Genomic DNA, 18,666 nt, shown 5'->3' on the forward strand with positions numbered 1-18,666 from the left:
AAAAGAATTACTTCAGTCTTTCAGCGAATGCAGTAATTTGTTTGAAGACGTTAATTCTGTGTATAAACTAAAAAATATGTATGAACGAACTGCATTATTTGTAAAACCGGTAGCTATTACTTTGGGCGAGCGATTTGAGCAAAGAATAGATGAGAATGGTGTTCCTTTACAATGTATTGTTGAAGATAAATGTCAATATGTTCCTATTATTGAGACTATAAAGCAACTGTTCTCAATTCCTGTATTCGTAGAAAGTATAAAGCAGTCTAAAGGTGAATACAGACAAGTAACTACAGTGTTACACAACGTACAACATGGTTTGTATTGGTATTCTCACCCATTGCTTTCACAAGAAAACACACTTGGTATTGAACTGTACATAGATGAATTTGAAGTAGCTAATCCTTTGGGTTCCCATGCAGGTGTTCATAAGTTGGGTTGTATTTATTTTGCATTCAAGGATCTTCCGTTATGTCTACAGTCTTCTCTTGAAAACATATTCCTGATTAATGTACACTATGCTCTTGATGTAAATAGATATGGATATGAGAAATTATTTAAACCACTTGTACAAGATTTGATCCAATTAGGAACGTTTGGAATTAGAGTTGAAGGGATGACTGAGATACTAAAAGTGGCTCTTTGGCAGGTGACAGGTGACAATCTAGGGCTTCATAAACTGTTCGGATTCGTAGAAAGCTTTTCAGCAAATTTTTGTTGTCGATTCTGCGAGGTCCCAAAAGATATTTTGCACACTCAAACACATGAAGACATACGATTCCTTCGAACAAAAGCCAAATATCACGAACAACTTGCTGCGGAAGATTTTACTACTTCAGTTTGTGGTGTGAAGAAACAATGTCCCTTAAACAACCTTATTTATTGGCATGTTACAGATAATTTGACATTAGACATTCTGCACGATATTTTTGAGGGCTGGGCTGCTTCAGAATTGTTATTAATTCTTCATCAGTTTATTGTGATAGAGAAGTTACTTACCTTGTCAGTTCTCAATGATAGAATATCAAATTTTCATTACAGTCCAAGTGAAAACAACTGTAAACCCGTACCCATTACTCACGAAAAACTTTGTAATCCTTCTGGGTCATGTGGGCAGAGTGCAGCTGAAATGTGGTGTTTAATTAGAAATATTCCGCTTCTTATAGGAGATAAAATTCCAAATGATAATTCATTTTGGTCTTTGTTGTTACTAATGGTCAGTATTATAGACATACTTGTAGCACCGACCCTAACAGTTGACGAAACATTCCAATTGCAAGAAATCATTGCTGATCATCATGCATTATTCCTTCTACTTTTTCCAGGGAAACATCTTACGCCTAAGATGCATTTTGCAGTACATTATCCACGTATTATAAGATACTTGGGACCACCAATTAGGTATTGGACGATGCGATACGAGAGTAAACATTACCCATTCAAGAAAAATGCGATCCTTTCTGGAAACTTCATTAATGTCGCAAAAACTGTAGCAGAACGCCATCAATTACATGTTACACATACATTACGAGAAAAGAAATGTTCTTTATATTCAGTAACTGATGTTAAGGGTAAGCAAATCAAGTTAGATTCGCACGAACATGCTCGTACTTTGCTCTTAAAAATGAATGAAGCAACTACTGAACATGAAATATTTTCCTGCCGCTCTTTGCGTGTAAATGGAATATTATACTGCAGAAATATGACGATTATGACTGGATGTGAGAGAGATACACCTATATTTTGTCAAATTGAGGACATTGTGCTTTTCATGGAGTCAGTTTACATCTTATGTAAAAGTTTTCAGACGATTGGTTTCTCTGAACATTTCCATGCGTATGTAGTAACACCACGAACGACTGTACAAGTTGTAACTATAAACTCTCTTTATAATTATTTGCCACTTCATGTTCGTTCCTCTTTCCGTAATGGTGACGGTAATTTATATGTTACATTGAAACATAAAATTAGTTCCAATAACCTTTCGTTTCTAAGATAGTGTAATACTTATGTAAGAGAAGTCACATAATGGTTGTGAACCATAATTTATACGTTACATTGAAACATGAAATTAGTTCCAATAACCGTTTTTTTTTTTAAAGATAGTATAATACTTTTGCAGTAGAGAACACATAAGATGGTTGTGAACCATATTTTGTTATATTCAAACATGAAATTAGTTCCAGAAACCTTTCTGTTTCTAAGATAGTGTAATACTTCTGTATTCAAAATCACATATTATGGTTGTGAACCATAAGTTACACGTTGCACTGAAACCAGGTGCGGCTCGTAAGGGAAATCACATAGGTAAAATTTAATGTTTTATCGCTTCGAACTAAGTGAAAAAAAAGTTACCTGTTGTCATTCTTGCTCTCAACAATTAGAACACTAAGCAACTTTCCTTCTTTTGTTTGAAGCAATAAAACACTTTATTTTTACCGATATAACTTCCCTCACGAGCCGCCTCTGATTAGAACATGAAATGAGCTCCAACAACCTTTTGTTTCTAAGATAGTGTAATATTATGTAATCGAAATCGCATATGATGTTTGTGAACCGTATTTTATACTTGTATTGAAACATGAAATGAGTTCTAATAATCTTTTGTTCCTAAGATATATGTAGTCGAGAGCACAGATGATGGCTGTAAACAAAGTTATTCCATTTGCAAAGATAAGCATAGTGGAGTCAGGAACAAAAGTGGTTGATACCTTTTATGTGTTATTTCGTAAGTTCATAATCTAAAAACTAATCGACCGATTGAAGTCGTTTTTGGTACATAGTAGTAACTTTTTGTGTGTGTGATTTTTGTATATTGTTAATAATTTACAGCTACGAATTATTCTATTTGATCTATAATCTTTGTGAACTTAAACATACGATGGTAACATGAATAATAACTTGCTTTAGAAACTCATCTTCTTAAAGAAAAATCAACATAATCACAAATCACGTAAGCAAGCACTTCAGGATATTATGATGTAAGTTACAGATAAAGTAATAGTTAATACAAAAACTAATACTGAAAGAAGTTACCGACGATTACTTTAAAGAGTCGAAGGCATCTAAAATAAAACTACACTTCGCGGAATACAAGATCAGTATTACTTTTTGATTTAGAATGTATCCTATAGCGTCCATCAGCAAGTATAATAGCTACAATGAAACGTACATTACAAATAGTAACCTAAATATAGGATTTTTGTGTATTTCTTTTTTTTTTTTCATTGAAGAATAATTAACACATAGGAGCAAAGATTTATCACGTAAATTTGTTATATTATATTAGCTATACTAATTAAGTATCCCCATCGTTGGATTGATTGCCTGGATTTCAATGTTTTCCGTCTCCAGAAGCGGATCGTGAAGAAGACACATCGATATTCTTTTTGTACACAAACCTTAGAAGAGAACTTTCCTAATGTAAGTTGTTATGTTAGATGAGTTTTTCTTTTAGTTTGAAACGATAAACCGCACACTTGTAGTAGATAACTATTTTTCTTTTAGTTCGAAACGGTAAACTCTTTTTTTTTTTTTTTTATCGGTATGACTTTCTTCACGAGCTGCCTCTGGTATCTCCCTTACATAATAAATTTTAAAACTGATCTGTTGCACTGTTTTGCACCAGTTTTAAATTTCACTATTTGAAAACTCCCAAAAGTGATTGTAGCCCAGGCTAGTAACGTACACAGAATTTCATCAAGGGGGTGAGGGATTTAAGCGCTCAATCTCATAATAATTTCAAGACACACTATTCAAAAATCATATGTTCCTTGAAATTATTATGAGATTGAGCGCTTGAATCCCCCACTCCCGTGGTGAAATTCTGCATATGTTATTGGCCTGGGCTACAATCATTTTTGGGAGTTTTCAATTTCAAGCTAAGGTAAGAAAAGTTTCCTAATGTTCTAATTGTTGTAGGCTCTACAAGAATTAGAACATCGCGTAACTTTGTTTTCGTTTGTTTGAAGAAATAATCCTTTAATTTGTTCAGATGTGGCTTTCCTCAGGACCCTCGCCTGATATCTAGCTGGTCTGATATACGAGCCTTTTCCCTAATATCTTGCCTTAATACTCTTGACGCCTTCTCTTTTGCGTACACCACTGGTTCCGGCAGTCAAATTGACAGCGATAGTTAAGGCACGCCATTGAATATTTCAAAGGCAAATTATCAGCTTACTTTTTTGGTTTATTGTAAAACAAACGTTTCGTTATCAATAATGTAATTTTCTTAGAATTTACCTGTTCATTTTTTGGTTTATTGTAAAACAAACGTTTCGTTCGAAGAATATAATTTTCTTAGAATTTATCTGCTTATTTTTTGGTTTATTGTAAAACAAACGTTTCGTTCAAAGAATATAATTTTCTTAGAATTTATCTGCTTATTTTTTGGTTTATTGTAAAACAAATGTTTCGTTCAAAGAATATAATTTTCTTAGAATTTATCTGCTTATTTTTTGGTTTATTGTAAAACAAACGTTTCGTTATGAAAGAATATACTTTTCTTAGAATTTATCTGTATATTTTTCGGTTTATTGTAAAACAAACGTTTCGTTATCAAAGAATATAATGTTCTTAGAATTTATCTGCTTATTTTATTGATTTATTGTAAAACAAATGTTTCGTTATTAAAGAAGGTAATTTTCTTGCGTTGAAACAAAGGTTTAAATGTGCTATATTTTAAACATGTTCATTTAATATAAATTCTGTATGTACTAAAAGTTTTTTTTTTTTTTGCATGTTTATATTTTGTTTATATCCTTTCCCTTCTTCTCGTATTTGAGAACCCCGTTTCTGTGCATCGTTTCTCACTTTTGAGAAAGACACTTCTCACATTTTTTTGAGAAATGTGTTTCTCAAAATTGAGGTTATATGTCTCATTTACTCAGATGTTCCTTTCTCAATTTTAAGAAAAAGTACATTATTTCTCAAATTTAAGAAACCAATTGCACCCTCAGAAATGAGACATAATTCCTCGTATTTGAGTCATTATTTCTCGAAATGATTTGAGAAAATCGAAATCTCACTTTTAAGAATGTATTACTCGGTGCACAGATAAGAAACGGATGTTCTCAAATACGAGGAATTTTTTCTCGAATTTAAGAAACCATTTTTAACAGTGCAGGAACCCCATACACAAGAGGGGATTGCTCTACCCCAGAGCTACCCCACTCCTTCATGGTAATGAGTCAACACCAAGAAATGTTAGTGCTCCAATTGGGAGTAGAACGAGGAACCACGCGTGTGCGTTAACAATTCAACTAAGCAGGTCATTAAAGAAAAAAACTTGAACAACCATTTTTTTAAATGGTTTTACTCGCACCTACAGACGGTACATTTTGATGCTTATGCTGAAGAGAAAACTAATCTTCCTCCAAAAGAAGAGAATTCAGTTAATATTCAATTTGTTAAAATCCTATGTTGGATTAAAACAGCTTCTGGAAAATAAGTTTAGATCCTTAACATGACTGTATAATACTTGTGATGAATTACAAGAAAAGTAGTGTTATCGGAGATTATAAATATAATGTACTGCATATTAACACAATCAATTTTTGGTAGCACTATACAAAAAGGTGTAGGTTTAAGCGCGTTAGCTCCTTTCCTATTCCACTGATCTACAGTGTTGATTTATGCATACGTTTTGAATAGTATGGTTGAATAAAATATAATACATACACCAATTTTAATAAAAATACTCAGACTTCTGTCTACCACACAGGTAGCTGTCTGTTGTTTTATTACATGCAATATGAGTTCATATTTTCCTCTCTTTTCTACGAAGTTTTAACACTTATATGTGGTTCTCATATTGGAATACATAACCATTTTTGTTTCCATTTTGCATTTCAGATTAAATTTTACTAACATCAAGAACGCTCAAACTCTTCTCTGTCTCTTTAGTTTCTTATTCGCCTGTTCTGCGTGCCTCTTATTTCGCTTTGCTGGCCTCAGAAAGCTTTCTAACATACATGACTCCTCGAATTGCTACCCGTTCAGCATTATCGGAGATATTTTCCAAGAAACCACAGCTCGCATACACACCTTTGTTCCCATACTGTTTGGCAGGTAATACTAAATCTTCTGCTTTCAATGGCTCCAACAGGTCATGTTATGTCACTGTCTTGACGTACGGTACAGCCAGAGCCGACTTCTGGGGGGGGGGGGAGCGGTGGGTTGTCATACTGCTACTTTTAAGGGCTCCAAACTTTGGGATGGGTTTTATTTCTATATAAAAAATAAGAAAGTTTCTTCTTCTGAGGGGGAAGGCGATCGCCCCGATCGCCCTCCCTGGATCCGCCCCTGGGTACAGCATTCTGCCGTAATTTTTCATATAAATTTATGGACTGTGAGCTATCTCTCCCTACTCCTTGCTCGGTTGTTACATAAATTGTTGCACCAATGATTTGGTTTTACTCAAAACCTCCCTGCTCTGCAATCATCAGATTAAAGCAATCACTTTAACAATATTATAATACAACAAACCAAGAAATGACTTGTATGTTTTGACTTGTAGTGCTAGTATGTTCTGGCCATCCTGTAAAGTTATGCAGAAAATCACTCATACCTTCTCTTCTGACAGCTCTTTCAACCAATAACATCATATAAACACATAGCAGCGAATGCACAAAACAAACGTAAGATCTCGTCAGATAAGTACACTAATAACAGAAAAATTCAAAATGTTATCACATACCAAAATAATGCAGTCAAGTGACGGGCCGGGTCTTGATCATTCGATTCGATCCCCAATTTCTAAAAGTATCAATCACAGTCGACTGTGTTATTAGATGATTTATATTATTTACCATGGTACCAGAATGTATGAAATAATACCGAGTTTAATGAGGTAACCATGCACCGAAATATGCTTTTATGGAAAAGATAGAACCATATTAATAACTAGCAGCGTTCACCCCGCTTCGCTGCGGTCACCCCGGAACGCAATAAACTTTGTTACTTAGATAATTTTTACTTTTTCGCTTTCAAGTGATATGATAAAAACCATAGAAGATTGCAGTAAATGTTAACATTATATCGCCTGTCATTTATGTTAACCCGCCCCGCTTCGCTGCGGTCACCCCGGAACGCAATAAACTTTGTTACTTAGATAATTTTTACTTTTTCGCTTTCAAGTGATATGATAAAAACCATAGTAGATTGCAGTAAATGTTAACATTATATCGCCTGTCATTTATGTTAACCCGCCGAGTGACACGGTCATGCGGGTTGCATATAAATACGTTTATTTTTACCTATGATGAACTAACAAAGGATTTGTACGTTATGGACACTTGAATGGTCAATTATCTCAAGACACTGGTAATTAAAAATTAAAGTGATATGATAAAAACCATCTAGGGTCCAAATCCTAATAACCCCCCAAAAATGAAAGAAATTGGTTCAGCCGTAGAACTAATAACAAAGAATTTGTACGTTATGGACACTTGAATGGTCAATTATCTCAAGACACTGGTAATTAAAAATTAAAGTGATATGACAAAAACCATCTAGGGTCCAAATCCTAATAACCCCCCAAAAATAAAAGAAATTGGTTCAGCCGTATTAGCGTGATGAGGGAACAAAGGATTTTGTACGTTCTCTTTTATATATATAGATAGCAGCGTTCACCCCGCTTCGCTGCGGTCACCCCGGAACGCAATAAACTTTGTTACTTAGATAATTTTTACTTTTTCGCTTTCAAGTGATATGATAAAAACCATAGAAGATTGCAGTAAATCTTAACATTATATCGCCTGTCATTTATGTTAACCCGCCCCGCTTCGCTGCGGTCATCCCGGTGCTGGCATATTGTAAAAGTGTCTGTAAAAATAAGCAAATCAATTAAAAAATTTTAAACAGAAGATTCAAGCTATTTTCCGCTGTATATCGCCTGTCATTTATGTTAACCCGCCGAGTGACACGGTCATGCGGGTTGCATATAAATACGTTTATTTTTACCTATGATGAACTAATAACAAAGGATTTGTACGTTATGGACACTTGAATGGTCAATTATCTCAAGACACTGGTAATTAAAAATTAAAGTGATATGATAAAAACCATCTAGGGTCCAAATCCTAATAACCCCCCAAAAATAAAAGAAATTGGTTCAGCCGTATTAGCGTGATGAGGGAACAAAGGATTTTGTACGTTCTCTTTTATATATATAGATTGATAATTAGATGTAGGATGGTAGTAGTAGAAATTAGGAAGTGGAGAAGTACAGTAGATAGGTAAAATACTATCCAAAAAATTTGTAGCCTGCCACCTGTCTCCAATATTCGATCCACTAGCAAGACAGTTAAGAAATTTCAATATAAATATTCCTAGACGGAAGACACAAGAATGTTACAAGATCTTGGTTTATATTTAAAATTTCGAAAACCACTATTGACAGATGGCAGGCAAAAACTTTGTATCCGCTATATTTTGTCTGATTGGTATAGTGGCGTGGGGTCTTTTGGAACTAGAACTTCATTGAATGCGGGATCTTTGCTTTAGAATAATTGATTTTTTAAGTCCTGGAACCGTCAAAATAGAGAATAATAGAAAAGTTACGTTAGCTTTCACGAGCATTAAGTATATCTTTAGTGTATAAAATGAATAACAGTCATAAAGTAGCAGTCATTTTGTCTTGTTGCTGTTTCTTCCATCAGTATATTCTGTTTTTGTTAATTGACCTGTTCCTGTCATCAGTAATCATTATAGTCAGGGAGCGCGACAGTTGCGACCCTAGCAACACAGATGACACAAATAACAACAACGCCAAGCTCACAATAGAAATGGAAGGCATGGGCCCAAGCCCGAAACTTCTAGCAAGGAAAAACAAAGCCAAGACAAGTCTGAAGTCTAAAGACTATAGAGTTACTGGAGATAAATGACGCACAAGCTTTCAGACTGGAGCAAAGCTCGTTATAAGCTTTTCATTTATGGTAGCGGTATGCCCTTTAACTTTATAAGTATAATTACTTCAGTAGCGATGTGAAACTTACTGTCGGTTAGCTTAACTTTGTATTCTTAACTTTGCATTCGGATCGAGGACGAATATGACACAAGTACCACTTTAGGAACTGGCAGACTGTATTTTGGCTTCCAGACATTTGGCTTTATTAGGAACAGTCCCGGATTTTTCCCGTAATTTCAACAAGGAACAAGTGCGTAATTACTGCAATACACTATATATTTTCATAGCGTGTCTCGTTCTTTTAATATTTTAATTTTTACTCTACAAATATAGGAGCTCTAACCTAACTTTAAGGTGATTAAAATTTAATATCGAGCGCTGCTCGAGAGCGATCCGTGGGAAATACATACTTTGACCTATGTTGTGATTGCCAATACAAAATAAGTTAATAAGTTACTTTCATTTAATAATGTGAAACTAGTAGATTTTCAAACTACACATTCAATATTTAACTTGAAGTAGTACATCTGCAAGTACTGGTTGCGATAGAGGGACAAAATAACACAGAATCTGTTTTTCGGCCGCTGAATCCAAATCAAAAAGCCAATATTCGCTATCCGTTACTCTTTTTGCTCTACGGAGATTAACTTTAAAATCGGAAGTGGTAATTGAATCCGGTTGCAATAAAAAGAATAAAATTAGAGGTGAAGCATATCATGGTTTGAATAAATAAATAAAAGTGCAGACAAAACTCATTCTTAGCACACTGAATCTGAGTCCAAAATAAATTTTTGATACCCCTTACCGTTTTCGCACTATGGAACTAAGCATTGCAACCGAAAGTATTAGTAAATTCCAAACATTTCCGGTTTTCGCAGAGTGTTGCGGGTGGTGATGGTATCTCTGTTAAGATACTGAATCGATATTTAAAAAAAAAAAACACTTGTCGCTATCTGTTCCTGTTTTGTTCTGTGCTGAGTAACGTTGAAATCGGAAGTTATTTATTTCTACAACTTCCGGTTTGAATATTAAGATTACGGAGGACATGAAACTTATTCTTGGGACATTGAATCGATTGCAGAAAAAACGTCTTCTCGATTTATGTTAAGGTTCTTGCTCTATGAAAAACAGTATTGAAACCGGAAGCATAAGTAAATTTCAACCACTTCCGGTTTTGTTAGAGTGTTGTAGGTGATAATGATAGGTCTATGTTCTCTCGAGACGCCGAACCTATTGCAAAAAACCGTTTGTCGCTCTGTTACCAGTTTCGTTCTACGGTGAAAAACGTTGAAACTGGAAATGACTAATTTCAACCACTTTTGGCGTGAGCAATAGATTAGTGGGGGGACACGTACAAACAGAAACGGATGAACATAGCCGTTCTGCGAGATTTCAGACACTTCAGAAAATCTAAGAAAGTAACAAAAAGTAAGCAGAGGCATTGATCAGGTAGGGGTACTAATAATGGAACTGTTGAGGGGAGTAGCTCTGCAATCGCACTAAGCCAGTTGCAAGCCCACAATGCCATTTTGTTGCTTGAGATTATTACGCCAAGTTTTGCAAATAGGACCGCAATTTGAAATAAATTCGTGCGTACGTAACTATAAAGCCTCTTTGTAAGACATATAATTTCAATTTAGTTGAAGACTACATTACTGTTGGACGTCAAAATTTATACACATTATTCTTAGAATTATGAAACTGGCGCTTGGTTCGTTTTTTGCATCCGGTGCAATCATTCTATTAATACTGATGAAGAGTTAGTTCACTGATTTTTAGAAGTGAAATTCTAATATCCGTTGGTGCTTAAGTAAATACTACTAAAGCAAGGAATATCTGCTACAGAACTAACAGTGCAGAAATTTAGGGAAGTAAAATAAATGACATCCACAGAGCTGGATTTAGGGGGGTGCAAAGATGCACGTGCACCCCCCCGAAGGAAAAGAATTCACCAAGCAAAACAATATAGCATTTGTCAAGTAGGAAAGAAAACAGAAACCAGGAGGAGGGAGAGAACTTTTTTCCTGCATAACACTTGCGGCCCTCTTTAAAATACTCCCCTCCCCACCGTTCTATGTATCAGCGTTGCCAGGTGTAAACAATATTGTTACATGTCACTTTGAAGAGTTTCAGTGAGATTGGTTATTTTGTTAGTTATTGGTGCACCCCCCTGTAGTGGATGTCCTGGATCCAGCCCTGGACATCTACCACAGAATCCTCCATAATCAAAGTACTCTCCAGGGTATGCGAGTCCAGTGTGTTCACTCGCAAGGTGGAAAAATGAAAGTATGACAATTACTACGTAGCGTTAGACTGTGGAAATTGCTCATTGTGTAGATAATTGAGACAAAAATGCTACTAATGGCAGAATCAGAAGAGGTTCACAAATATCAGGGTAAAATTTAAATAATTAAACTGTTCACTTTCTAAACTATAGTCTTAAGATACTTCCAACTGATATATGTGTCGAATTACTATTTAAACATGTGACCAAACTCTCTACTCAATTCTTAGCTTTATTGTTCGACTCCACAAAATCTACAGAAACGTGTAGAATCATTTTGAACCCCCGTCAGTGCTAATATCCAGTGGTGGATCTAGCTCGGGGTCGGGGACCTAAGCCCACCCAGTATTTTGAGTAACAAAACAATTTAAGCTATTAGTTATATGTTTTTCAAAGCTTATAGTAAACTCATGATATACCTATTAGGCTTGTGTATAACCCGCTCCCCCCAGTTCTTTGTCACCGGAACTGGAGTCACAGGTAGGAACAGACACTATATACCATTTCACTGTGATTTTTGTCCAATTCACAGTGAATTGGTATACAGTGCCTGTTCCGACCTGTGACTATTCTAGTTCCGGTAACAAGTGAACTGCAAAAAGAATGTCAGTTTTAATATACCTACATATATAATAATACCTATGAGCTAAACTTACTGAAAAGTGTAATGAGTGCATTTTTAAGATCATTTTAGCAAATCTTTGTAAATGTTACGAAAACTAGTTAACTACATCTAATGTGATCAAAGAAAGCATTACCTAATCTTAAACTTACTTTAAGCTAATAGCTATTGCTATATCTAAAATCAACAAATCAAGATTTACCTAACCTAACAATATTTAACTCAAATGCTAATACTTTCATTAATTTATTGTATGAAGAAATGAAACAAAAATTATGCATGCAAACTTTTTTCATAAAGTAAACTCAAATTTCACATATGCATTAAATAAGCTACCGTACATGAAACTTTATCTGGCGAAAAATCTTCCAGTAGTTAATCATTCCCAGAATAAATCTCTCCGGCATGTTCCAGCAAAAGCAAAAACTGATCACTAATTCCCATATGTTTGCAAAATTTTCTCCTCCACAAATAACAGCTGAAATGCAACATGAGAGTGTCGCTTTTATAAGTAGAGGGAAGACTTCTTTTCAGCTGAAACCATAAATTCTCTACATTTTGTGTGCACTCTCCTGTGCTAGGATTTACAAAGTTCATTGAACGATTAACTGTGAGATATTGCCAACCCTCTTTACTAAGGGAGCTGTATCCCTTCCAGCAATCGGCAATAACTGCCGATTTTTTGTTTACGTGTCTTGATATAATATCGACAAGGTTAATCGCATTTCGGCTATTATTACGACATATACAGAAAAATTTCATCTGTTTCTCAACAGATTCCACCTACAATCAAGGTTTGCGATTTCATTGTGCCGACGTTGTATTTTCTACGACCAAGCAAACCTTCATCAATCTCAACAGTGTACCCTTCTCCACAAATTACTTCAGACGACTGTCGCAAAATAATTACCAAGCATACTTCTCTACAAAATGTGAGCCAGTCCAGGCACGTAGCCAGGGGGGATCCGAGGGGTCCGGAGCCCCCTTCGAGACCAGAAATGAAAAAAAATAAGGAAGGATGAAAAATGAAATGAGAAAAAGAAGGATCGCGTTAAAAATTTAAAAAATCAGGAAGCTTTTGGTTACTCTTTCTTATGACATTTGTATTACTTGAAATATATGCTGGCGAGGTGAGCGAGATATAATGGAAGAGTCAGAGAATTTTAAATTTCTAGAAAAGTTACGGAATTCTCAGAATTTCTAGAAGAGTTACGGAGTTCTCAGAATTTCTGCTACTAGTCAGGAGGATTTCAAGGGAGATTTCAAGCTCCCGAAAGTATAGTACCGTTGTATAACAACGTGGACATTTTTTATCATAAATTTTCGTCATCGCATCCTTGCAGTATCAAACATGTTATTTCAAAAACAATTTTCTACTGCTCCTTTAATCTGTCATTGGAACAGACAGTAGTTGACGGAATAATAAAAAGAAAAAATATATGGAAAGAAAGTTCTGTTAACATTTGATTCAACAGAGAAAGGAACGCAGATATTTTAAAATATTTTACAAGAAATTATTGACTATGTACTTTTTATAATAGTGAATATGTACTTTTTATAATAGCTGGGGTCATAATGAAGGAAAATTGTTATATTTGAATGAACAGAGTAAGGATGTAAATATTTTAAAATCTTTTTCGGCACATTTTTTTTTTTTTTTTTATTATTTTACTCAAGATTTCTCATAGTTTGTTATTAAAATACTTACCAACATATCTTCATTTTATTGTCCTAACAAATCAACATATGTTGATAGTAAAATAGTTTAGATTGATCGAGCTCCTGGGCATTCAGAATTTCATGTCACGGACTCCCCCTTCACGAAATCCTGGCTACGTGCCTGGCCAGTCACTAACAGTATTATGCGATAATTTATCTACAAACGAACATTCTTGAATAATATTATCATATCCATGAATTTGTGCTATATAACAATATGCAAGTAATAGCACCTGCCTTATTTCAAGATTTAGATGTACTCCAAAAAAAATTCTTCTAATAGATACTATTTTCCTATAATATGAACACGAACGATGATAACAAATGAAATGTAATGTAAATCTTGCACTCTTCTCCTTGTGAGCTTTTAAACTTAATTCGTTTCGACAGCTTTTACATACCTTTTCAAATTTAAGTAATCCAGTTGATGCACAAAATCTATATGTTGTACATTCATCTTGAAGAATTTGCGTCGATAATGTGAAAAAATTATAATTTTTGACTTGTTTTAAATCAAAAGGTTTCAACTCTACAATATCCATTTTGTTTATTTAAAATATGACAATCATTAAATAAAATAACACGAAAAAATACATTTCCTAACTAAACATTGTTCAGCGTAAGCTCTAAACTCCGATAAACAAAATATTTGTATCCTTCCGCTTGTCACAAATACGATTGGCTAGTGATGTATCACTCCCACTCCCCACGGGGAGGAGCAAATTATGCACGTGCATTTTGACAATACTGTCTCGTGTTGTCCAGATACTTACAGCAGCAGCAGGAAAGAAACAAAAGAAACTCAAAAGATTGAAAAAAAAGTATTTGAATTTCGCTCGTGAAAAATTGTTGCTTAGTGAGTAAAGGTTTGCCTTGTTGGTGTTTCACCACAACACTCGCGGAACCGGAATTCATGCCAGTCATTTTTCAGACTTTAAAAGCAGAACACCCGTCCACAGTTGAGTTGGCGCCATAATTACTGCGCATGCTTAGTGTTTATTTGTATTGTTTCATTAACTACACTCGATTGCAGTATTATTAGATAATCCGTATTATATTTTTGTCATTTATAATAATATAGCAGTTTTATATGAAGCTTCATAGTAAAAGTAATAATGCAATCACATGAACTATTTTGCGGAGGAGTACAAGCGTCGGTAGGACAACAGCAAATCAGCGAGATTTAGTTTCACGTGGCTTTGTTTATCGCAGTTTAGAGCTTACGCCGAACAATGTATAGAAATGTATTATTGCATTCATAAATCATTATAGCAATTGGCTTATTTCGAATTAAAAATAAAAGAAAACAACTGAATAATGATTTTTTTCTCTATAAGATGCGATTCCAATTTATTATGAACTAATATGAATCGTTAAATCAGTATAATTCGTTAAAAATCACTGGGAAGAGCGGGCTGTACTCAATCCACCTATTATAAGTCCTGGCTTCACCCCTTCCCGTTTTTATCTTCTAGATGTATCACCGCCAATATCGTTGACAAGAACACAATACTTATTATTAACCACTATGTCAAAGTAACATTTGAAACCCAAATACTTAACATTTTTACAGATTAATTTGCCACTTGAGTTCAGTATAAATAATTGTAGCATTTTCTGCCCAACCCATAAAGTAATCTCCTAACAAAAATACAGGAAAATTGGAGCTCTCAGAAACAGGAAAGTGAGAAATTCTAAGGACGAGTGGAATTCTTAATTATAATAATCTCCTTTCAACCTTCCAATTTTTTAATTATTATTTTTAGGTTCAAAACACAAATCTAATAAGCTTCATTTTATGGAATCAAGGTTACTGAAAGACCACGTAAAATGTGAGTGTAATGAGAACACGAACCTAGTAGAAGTGACAGAATTGATTGCGTGTAACTGTGGTAGAAAAACTGTGAAGTAAGAACACAATCAATTGCGAAGAGATGTAATAAGAACAAAAGTATATTTCTTGGACGTTGTTTGGAAGGAGGAGTGGTATCTAAGTGTGCAGGAAATGACTGAATGGTATCACGAGGTAAAGACATGAAATTAGAAGGAGCGTTACATAATAATATGTGAAGTGTAGTGAGGAAGGCAAATGAAAATGAGCAACATGGAGCCATTGCCACGCGTATCCCAAGCTGCCTTCCATGCACGCCGGTTACTAGCTAGATCTTCCCCCCCCCCCACTGCGTCACGAAACGAACTTCTTCATACAAGCATCCTAGTACAAGATAGATAAAGGCGATTTGGATCGAATTTTGTCCAGAAAACACTATATTTACAGTCACGGACGTCGTTAGAGAGGGACGAGTTGAGTGTGCCTCATCCAATAATTTTCTGCGTCATGTCTAAACTTGCCAACTGGCCGGCATTTTACCGGTAGGGTCAGAGATTTTGCTGCTAGTTTAAGTAAGTTAGGACCATATCATAGGCAATTTGTGACGGCAATTTCATTTCCCAAAGTTGGCAATCGTAGTAATATCTCATATTGATCTTTAATATCTTCTACGTTGTGAAATGTGATTTTTAAAACTTGAACATATCAATCAGAACTTCACCATAAAAGCTGTTCTCGTGCATACTTACCTCCCAGCAGTGGTTCTAGTCCGGGGCCTAGGCCCCCTAGCTTTTTGAGTGGCAAAGTAATTTAAGCTATTAGTTATATATCGTTGTCTGACTGTGAGATTGAATACGGAGTAAGTAACAATTCATCAATTTTACAGGAGATACAAAAAAAAAAAATGTTTAAAAACTAGCTTCAGCCTTAATATACGCTGTCACTTTGAGGGAATAACAGAGCCATCTGTCGTGACATAGATGTAACGTTACTACTTAACCAGATTGTGGGCCATCCTATACACTTTCTAATGGTATCATAAACATAAATTCACGAAAATTGGAGATACGCGGTGTTGAATCTCGGACGACGAATCTTTCTAAAGTTTTATAGTAAACTTATGATATACTTATCATAGTCTAGGTTCTGCCTGCCCCCCTAGTTTTATACTTTCTAGATCCGCCTATCTCATTCATTAGATCTTGTTACGTTACTTTTTTGTAATACTTGATGTCACTTTGTTATACTCGTCAAGATTTTCAGATAGTGTTGACAACAAAAACGTTGCTGCAATTTTTGTATCGAAGAACGACAAAATGACAGAATTTGCTAGTGTCCACTGACAATTGAGATTGATAACTTAGACAATTATCCTTTGGTCTTTCAGTACGATAATTGATCCTTTTTAATTCGATGTATTCTATATATTACTTTGATGCGAATGATGTTTACCTTTTCATGATACTTTTTCTTTAAAACAAGTAAAACAGTCACACATTTGTGAAATTCTTGCGATAGGTCTTGAAGATTTACGTACTTTACGATATATACGAATCTACATGAGTTCGTCCCTATGAATGCTTATGAATGACAGTTATATATGTTACGACAAACCATTAAATTTCTTCTATTAAATTAAACCGAAACCAATCCATAGTGTGTAGATTCAAGAAAAATAACTTGCACATGCTATGGGCAGCTAAAATCGTCACAATAAACATTGATTATAGCTTACCTTTCCATTGTATTTGATTTTACAGTAATTACAGACATGCAGTTCGTGAGGTAGTGTTCTTGTGAGGAATGCTACGTTGCTCCCAAAATACGACTTGAAGGTACTATGAGTCTATTTTGGCAACAAGGCAAGCTATAATGGATCTGTAGTGAAGAACCTGTTCCCATTCTGCACCTTCACTTATGTAGTGTTATGTGATGTTTAAAAATACTCAAAAATAAAAATACGTAAATTAAAATGCCTTCATTAAAGTATTCGAAGTGTTTGAAAGAACCTTAAAAGTATCGAACACGATATACACTACAAAAGCACAATATTAAAAATAAAAATCTTTGTATGTCCTTCAGAGGGGTGAGAGAAAACGAGAATTTCAATGTGCTTCACGTGACTGCAAGTGTGCACCCAGCAAGTTTTTCTTGGGGGTCCAAGACTTTTCAGTGAGTCCGATCTTTTACATTGTAACGCTGTGCTCATGTCACCTTAGTGAAGTAAGCATGAACAGTCGCATAGGGTAAGGTGATCCCAGTCGAGAAATCACCCCACGTTCTGTTTTATTAAATTTTGCAGCTGAAGTAGAGAGAAACCGATAAGAGTTCACTAAACTTATCGGAATATTCCAGAACCCATATAACAAAAAAATTTCATTCACCAGAAAAATTAATTGCTTGCTACAAAAATATCAAATTATAATAAATCGAATATTTCACTAAGTTCTCCATTCAGGTTTAATGATAAGCTTTTATGAATAAATATTTCTTTATATGAACTATTCAAACAAACGGATGTACAATTTCTTGACAAAACTGGAACAATTGAGATTTTTTTTTATTTAACAAACACCAGATACAGCTCAGAGGCCATTTTATACTGGATATCTAACAACAACAACAATAACAACAATGAAAAGGATTTAGGAAGGTGTCGGCCAGGGCCTGTTTAGTAGGTACCATCCCGGCATTTGCCTGGTAGAACCGAGGAAAACCCTGGAAAACCCCAGTCAGGATGGTCGGCAGCGGGATTCGAACCCGCGACCTCCCGAACGCGAAGCCAACGCTCTACCACTTGAGCTACTTCGCTCGATTTTATCCTCCACAAACTTATATATCATATGCGACTTACCGCCTTCCATTTAACCATCCAAAGTATCACGGAAAAGCTATTAAACTTCACGATAGCTCTTCTATTCAGCATTTAATAATTCGTAGCACAATCATATGTATAGTAATAAAATTCATATTAAACACGAGGAATGAAACAACATAACTTCATTTACCAAAATCTATTCAACTCGTCGTAACAAATTCTCTTGATTTTACTCTTAGTATCCAATTCTACACTTCGTATCATGTTCTACCCTTGTTATTACCCACTTCAGTATGAAGCGGTGTCTTACATATTTCACATACCTGTTGGTTTAGTTCGTCAACCAACCACTTGTCCGCGCTGCTGATGAGCTATTAACAAAAGAATATCTGAAATCGCAACTTTAATACAATTCGTAATTATTTTTGCATGTACAAAGTTACGACACGTAACAACATGCTAAAAGCGAACCGAAAGTCCTTTT

The 18,666-nt window shown here is 35.0% G+C and overlaps 1 protein-coding gene across 1 annotated transcript; it reads left to right on the top strand.

The window, feature by feature from the left end:
- Nucleotides 1-76: 76 nt before the first annotated feature.
- LOC145661123 (uncharacterized) lies at nt 77-8,885 on the top strand. The gene is made up of 2 exons (XM_081726572.1): nt 77-1,571; nt 8,701-8,885. The coding sequence occupies exons 1-2, from the start codon at nt 77-79 to the stop codon at nt 8,883-8,885; spliced, it is 1,680 nt and encodes a 559-aa protein (XP_081582698.1).
- Nucleotides 8,886-18,666: the final 9,781 nt, after the last annotated feature.

The sequence above is a fragment of the Thermobia domestica genome, chromosome 9, assembly GCF_964235325.1.
Source record: "Thermobia domestica chromosome 9, izTheDome1.hap1.1, whole genome shotgun sequence".
Classification (NCBI taxonomy): domain Eukaryota; kingdom Metazoa; phylum Arthropoda; class Insecta; order Zygentoma; family Lepismatidae; genus Thermobia; species Thermobia domestica.